The sequence below is a fragment of the Orcinus orca genome, chromosome 1 (assembly GCF_937001465.1).
Source record: "Orcinus orca chromosome 1, mOrcOrc1.1, whole genome shotgun sequence".
Classification (NCBI taxonomy): domain Eukaryota; kingdom Metazoa; phylum Chordata; class Mammalia; order Artiodactyla; family Delphinidae; genus Orcinus; species Orcinus orca.
The window spans coordinates 134,524,754-134,531,553 of NC_064559.1; the positions used below are offsets into that span (position 1 = coordinate 134,524,754).

The 6,800-nt window shown below is 33.3% G+C and overlaps 1 protein-coding gene across 1 annotated transcript in view; it reads left to right on the top strand.

The window, feature by feature from the left end:
- Positions 1-6,443, top strand: part of GTF2B (general transcription factor IIB) — a 27,535-nt gene extending 21,092 nt beyond the window's left edge. The window contains exons 5-8 of the mRNA XM_004263002.4: positions 1,964-2,110; positions 2,236-2,365; positions 3,539-3,820; positions 6,025-6,443. Coding sequence (XP_004263050.2) covers positions 1,964-2,110; positions 2,236-2,365; positions 3,539-3,820; positions 6,025-6,158 — 693 coding nt within the window. The 3' untranslated portion in view covers positions 6,159-6,443. The remainder of the gene's footprint in view (positions 1-1,963; positions 2,111-2,235; positions 2,366-3,538; positions 3,821-6,024) is intronic.
- The last annotated feature ends 357 nt before the right edge of the window (positions 6,444-6,800 follow it).

Genomic DNA, 6,800 nt, shown 5'->3' on the forward strand with positions numbered 1-6,800 from the left:
ATTGACATGTTCCTTGAATATGAATGTTTTCTCTTTTCCCTCGATACCACCTAAGATAAATTGGATCTCAGTATAGACTACTTTCTAATATTGGTGAATTTACTTTCCTCATCAGTAAAGTGAGAATAATACTACTTTATAGAGATATTGAGGGTTACATGGGAATGTATGTAAAGTATCTATAACACATGTAGTGTGTAGAATGTGTTCAATAGATGGTACCTGCTGCTATTATATAAAGCAGGAGCATAATCTTCCTGGCAGCCTGGCTGTTTTTTGCTCTGTTATCTGAATTGGAAGTAGTAGTGGCATTATTCCAAAGGACTCATCAAGGAAGTGTATGCTATTTTAGGACTGAATCTGTATTACTGCATAGTCTATTTTTAAGAAAGTATTCAAAAGTAGGTCATTATTTTTTCATGGTCTATAAATTACATATTAAGTTTGAAAAATGGTGTAGGCTAATTTAAAAAGTTTATAATATTCAGAAATATTTTAAAGTAGGAGGTTTCTGTGTTTGCTTTAGCTTTACAGGCTGGAAAAAAGTATACTAAGGACAGTTTTAAATGTTTAAGATTGCAACTAATTAATGCTGTGACTTTTTTAATGTTTAATTTTTTTCAATAGGAAATACATGATTCAAAAACAAAAATGTAAAAAAAACCACAGTGGTTTTTCCTCACCCTTGACCCCTAAACTCTGTTTCTGTTGCAGCCCCCTTTCCCTGTCAGAACAGGTAACCACTATTAGGTTCTCCTGTTTCTTTTGAAAGTTGTTTATGCCTATATGGCAAAGAAATTTTTTAAGATGGTACATTTGTCATATGTTAAATTTCTGAATGTACTTGGGGATATTTCTGGACTTTGCATGCTTTCTCTAACCTGGTCTAGTTAGTCCAGTGCCACCCCACACTGTTCTGATATCTGGCTTTATTGTCCTTTTCCAGCATTTTCTTCACTTGTCTTTTCCATTTAAAGTTAGGATAACTTTGTTTAGTTTAAAAACAAAAAACAAAACTTGGGTATTATTTCAACTGAGTTTTGTAAGATTTGCAAATTGCCTTAGGGAAAATTGACTTCTTAAGGAAAAAATCTTGTTATCCAGAAATATAGTATGCATTTCCATTTCCTTAGGTCATATGTGTCCTTCAGTGGATGTTTTAAAGTTTTCTTCATCAAGGTCTTGCATGTTTCTTAAGTTGATCCCTAGATATTTTATCTTTTTTGTTGCTGTTGTAATTGCAGCTTTTTCTTTCATCTTCTAACTGGTTGATTACACATATGTAGGCTATTGATTTCTATTTGTTAATTTTGAACTTGCCCCTCTAATGAATTCTCTTATTATTTATAGCAGTTTGAGTGATTTTCTTGAGTATTCTAGGTAAATACAAAGGTAGTATCTGCAAATAGTTTATCACTTCTGTCTCAAATTTGTACTTCTAATCTTTCTCTTGCTGAGTTTTAATATAATTATACTAATGTAATTAATATAATTGTTATATAGTAACATTATATAATTAAAATTACATCATGTTGGTTAGTTTTTCTAATACAGTGTTAGAAAATGGTAGCGGTAGGAGGTGTTTTTGTCTTCTGACTTCAGTGGTAATGCTGCTAATGTTTCTTCATTAATCATTGTGCTGGCTTTGGACTTGGGAGTTTTGTTTGCTTAACTTTTTTAAGCACCTTTGGAGATTATCATGTGACTTTTCTCCTAGGTCTATTAATATGATGGTTTATATTATTAGATTTTCTAATAATATATTTACATTTAAAGTATTTGCTAGAAAACCTCTTTAAAACCATCTTAACCTGGTACTTTTTCTTTTGAGGAATAGAGAGGTTGCTCAGGGTAGATTTCTTGGGTAATATGGAGTCAGATTGTATAAGTTAAGTTTTCTTAGAAATTGTTCATTCAGGTTTTCAAAGTTTTTTGTGTAAAGTTATAAAACTTTGTTTTATAGGGTACAGGAGCTGCAAGTTTTGATGAATTCGGTAATTCTAAGTACCAGAATAGGAGAACCATGAGTAGTTCTGATCGGGCAATGATGAATGCATTCAAAGAAATCACTACCATGGCAGACAGAATCAACCTCCCTCGAAATATAGTTGTAAGTTCTTGTCTTTAAGCCATGCTGGCTTTGACTTAGCATAATTTAGTGAAAACATGAAATTTTGCTATTGTGGCTAATTAAATGGCCTAGAATTAATTAAACTTAGTTTCTCTGCTTTGAAGGATCGAACAAATAATCTGTTCAAGCAAGTGTATGAACAGAAGAGCCTGAAGGGAAGGGCTAATGATGCCATAGCTTCTGCTTGTCTCTACATTGCCTGCAGACAGGAAGGAGTTCCTAGGACATTTAAAGGTAAGTTTTTAGTTGCTTAGATATAAATGTTATCTATTTCATATTAAAGTGACAGACCAAAGTCAAGCAGCTTTGACAGTAGGTAGATAAGTCATGTCTTCCTGGTTACATACAGTAATCCACCTAAGTACCTTTCTAAACACCACCTTATTTTATTCCTTGACAAAAATTCTGTGATCATACTGATCATGTTCTTTTCAGGCTATTTCCCATGTAAAGTCATGTTAGTCCATGTATGCCCTCTGTTCTTTGCTAGTAGGATCTTCTGACTATATCTTGTGCGTTTTGAGGCCTGGCATCAGAAGCCTTTGTAGTAAGTCTGTACACTGGATGCACAGAAAAGTTTCCGCTCCCAGCACAGGTCTCTACAGGTGAGGGAGTCAAGCCTTAGAAAGCATGAATGAAACTTTTTCTCTTGAGTTAGACAGTTTATATTTTCACACTTCGGTTGGAGGCTTTGCAAGAACCAGTGTTTTTCATCTAATTTGTAGTTTACCCATGAAAACATTACAGCTTATTCACAGTGTTGCTGTGATACTTACACATTTTAGCTTAAGACTATAATTACCCTTCATCCATGAATATTTTTTACGTTTTCTTGTGTCAGAGTGAAGAGGCAGTGACCATTATCATTACCATCTTTTGGGTTATTACAGCTAAAACTAAGGCTTTTGTTAAATTTATTCTGAAAGTGGTAGTTGAATTTTTAGAATAACAGGGTCAAATATTTGATCTCATTTTTCTATAGCCTGTAATCTCAGGGATTGCATGTACGTATGACATTGTGTAACTTGAGAAGCCTTCTTTAGTTTGAGTATTTTCTTTCATCTTCTTGACATACTCCTTACAACATTAATACATAAATATCAAAGAAGTTTTTGATTGGTTGAAGAAACTTGCATGAATTGAAACTTAAGAGAAGTTAATATTTTGAAATATTAAAACCTACATTTAACTTTTTAAAAACTTCTTTTAAGTGTAATAAACATTTAAATTAACAAATTTTAAATTAGCTCTATGAGAAGTATCACTGAGAGGATTAGAGATTGATCTTTAAGGCATGATTGAATTTTGCAATTAGAATATATTACTTTTATAATCAGAAATGATAGATTTTACAGTGAACTACATGGCCTGTGTGGATTGATTGATTTATTTTTTTTCTCTTTTTAGAAATATGTGCCGTATCACGAATTTCTAAGAAAGAAATCGGTCGATGTTTTAAACTTATTTTGAAAGCTTTAGAAACCAGTGTGGATCTGATTACAACTGGGGACTTCATGTCCAGGTTTTGTTCCAACCTTTGTCTTCCTAAACAAGTACAGATGGCAGCTACACATATAGCCCGTAAAGCTGTGGAGTTGGACTTGGTTCCTGGAAGGAGCCCAATATCTGTGGCAGCAGCCGCCATTTACATGGCCTCACAGGCATCAGCTGAGAAAAGGACCCAAAAAGGTAGGATTGTTCATCAGGAAGGGTAGTGATGAAATTAATGAAGGCTGTAGTATGTGATTGTATTTCCATTTTAAGTACGAAGCAGGTACAGGCCTACCTGGTTCTGTTGCACTTTGCAGATACTGCATTTTTTTTTTTTTACAAATGGAAGGTTTATGGCAATCCTGAATTGTCAGATGATGGTTAGCATTTTTTTAGTAATAAAGTATTTTTTAGTTGAGGTATATGCATTAACTTTTTAGACATAATTCTTCTGCACATTTAATAGACTACAGTATAGTGTAAATATAAATTTTATATGTATTGGGAATCCCAGAAATTCCTGTGATTTGCTTTACTGCAGTATTGGCTTTATTTCAGTGGTCTGGAACTGAACCTGCAATATGTCTGAGGGATGCCACTAAATATCTAGAGCCCATGTTTAAGAGGTAGTTCCTTAGCATCAAAACTTAAGAAAATACAGCATTTTAAGTGTCTCATAAATAAAAATATTTGGAGGCATAACCCTGTGTACAGACTTAACTTTTTTTTCATTTGAATTAAGTAATTAATTTTAGTTTGTACATTTTTCATTTTTAGAAGTTTTTATTTGTTCCCCCTAAATTCTCCTGGTTATTTTGAATAGTCTGTTTTTCCCCTCAAAACTTAACTTTTTAAATCTTGAGAGGAGGTGGCCATGCTTTGTTTCTCATTGGCTGGCATGGTACCCTACAGAGAGGCACACTATAAATATGTGTTGACCATCAAATTTTAACTTTCTGTGAAACCTGTTCTCTTTCTTCTTTTGTATGCTATTCACAATTTCTTTGTGAAAATGCTAACATAAGCAGTTAAACCTTCTGCAGCTATTTTTGAATTTACTGTTGTAGAACTTTCAAGCAGAAGTATTAAGTGAATTTCTTTACAAGCATGCATTCCTTAATTAGTTCCATGATCCTCAAAAAGATTTATAAAGAAAAGGGAGCAGTCAATTCTAAATTTAAAAGTGAGGTAGTGAAATTACTTGCTGCCCAGCACCCAGTTGACATTCACATAGTTGACATTGATTGGTATTTATGTCTAGAAAAATATAATGCAACATACGATAAGGAAATTTAAAATTAGCTAATTGTGCACTGATGGCAGCATCCACACTGAAAAGCTGTAAAATCTCACTGATTTGAACTGGCTCTGAAAAGATGGTAAAATGAGTTTGTATTAAAGGGTGTGTTTAAAAAATCTATTTTGATTAAGTATAACTAACCAAATAATTGTCAAGTGGCAGTCCTTTGGGACTTGGTTTAAAAAATGGAAGGAAAGTATGACACTGACTTTGAATGGTAAAAGTGGATCCTTGGATTCTGTAAGACTGTAGAAATAACTCATGTGAGCTCAATATATATGCTCAAGTATGTGTTTATAATAGTGAAAAACATCTATATCATGCTATAATATACAGCTGTTTGACCTCAGATATGTTAAGTAGAAAAAAGAGGCTGTAGAAAAATACTTATAGGGACATCCCTGGTGGTCCAGTGGTTAAGACTCCAAGCTCCCAATGTAGGGGGCCTGGGTTCGATCCCTAGTCAGGGAACTAGATCATCATACATGTCGCAACTAAAGATCCTGCACGCGGCAACAAAGATCCCACGTGCTGCAACTAAGACCCAGAGCAGCCAAATAAATAAATATTTTTTTAAAAAAGAAAAATACCAACATGATCCCATTTTGGTTTTAACCTAACAAGAACCTCTTAATAGAGGTTTAGCTAGGGGAGACGTTGCAGGGGAACTTTTAAACACAGAACTAATAAAGTGAATTTCTTTACAGGAATGTATTCATAGATTCTGTGATCCTCAAAAAAATTTATTGTGAAGAAGTCAGTTCTAAATACAATGAGCAATATAATAGCTATCACACATAGTGCTATGCCTTGAGCACTGTTTAAATGTTTTCCGTATAGTAAACCTTTTAAACTAATTCGACAATGCTTTGCGAAAAGTACTAATACCATTATTATTGTTGTTACTGTAGCCCTGCTTTCTACTTTTTAGTTTTTGAAAATATTTTGTTTTCTTTTTCACTTAAGACGTTTTATAGTACCATGTCTCACAAACGCAGGTGGTAGAAGGGGAGGTAGGATGGAAGTTAAACTTAATATTGCAGGTAGTAGAAGGGGAGGTAGGATGGAAGTTAAACTTAATATTTTGATTTTTGTCTTTTAGAAATTGGAGATATTGCTGGTGTTGCTGATGTTACAATCAGACAGTCCTACAGGCTAATCTATCCTCGGGCCCCAGATCTGTTTCCTACAGACTTCAAATTTGACACCCCTGTGGACAAACTACCACAGCTATAAATTGAGGCAGCTAATGTGAAACTCCTATGAACACTGAACTTTTGCCTGTTGTACATAGCCTATACAAAGTGCTGGATTGAGCCTTTAATAAGGAAAAACGAAAGACATGGTACGCATTCCAGGGCTAAATATTAATTGCTTGGCATTCATATGTATATACTAGTGAAACATATTTAATGACATTTCTTATTCAATTTGCTTCCTTTTGTAGCAATCTAGGAAACTGTATTTTGGAAGATATTTGAAATTACATAATTCTTGAATAAAACATTTTTCAAAACTAAAGGTTTTGTTACAGTTATGTTACATGTAATTTATAATTTATATAATTTATAATTACAAATAATGCATATTGTAGCTAATGAAGCTGATAGAGGTCCTTGTTTTCCATTATTTTTTCATATATATTTAATTTTCTTATTTTAATAAAGTTATGGAAATAACAGGCTTTTGAGGAACCACTGTTGAACATATTTAGTTTGCAGTTTAAAAGGAGGTGTGTGTGTGATTTCTTAATATATGTATATTAAAAAGCAAGAAGTGATGAACAGGGCCTTGAAAGGCACTGGCTTTAGAGATATAAGAATGTTTATGTGTTTTTTCTCAGTGAGCTTATTGAGCAGAAGATGATGCTAGTAAATA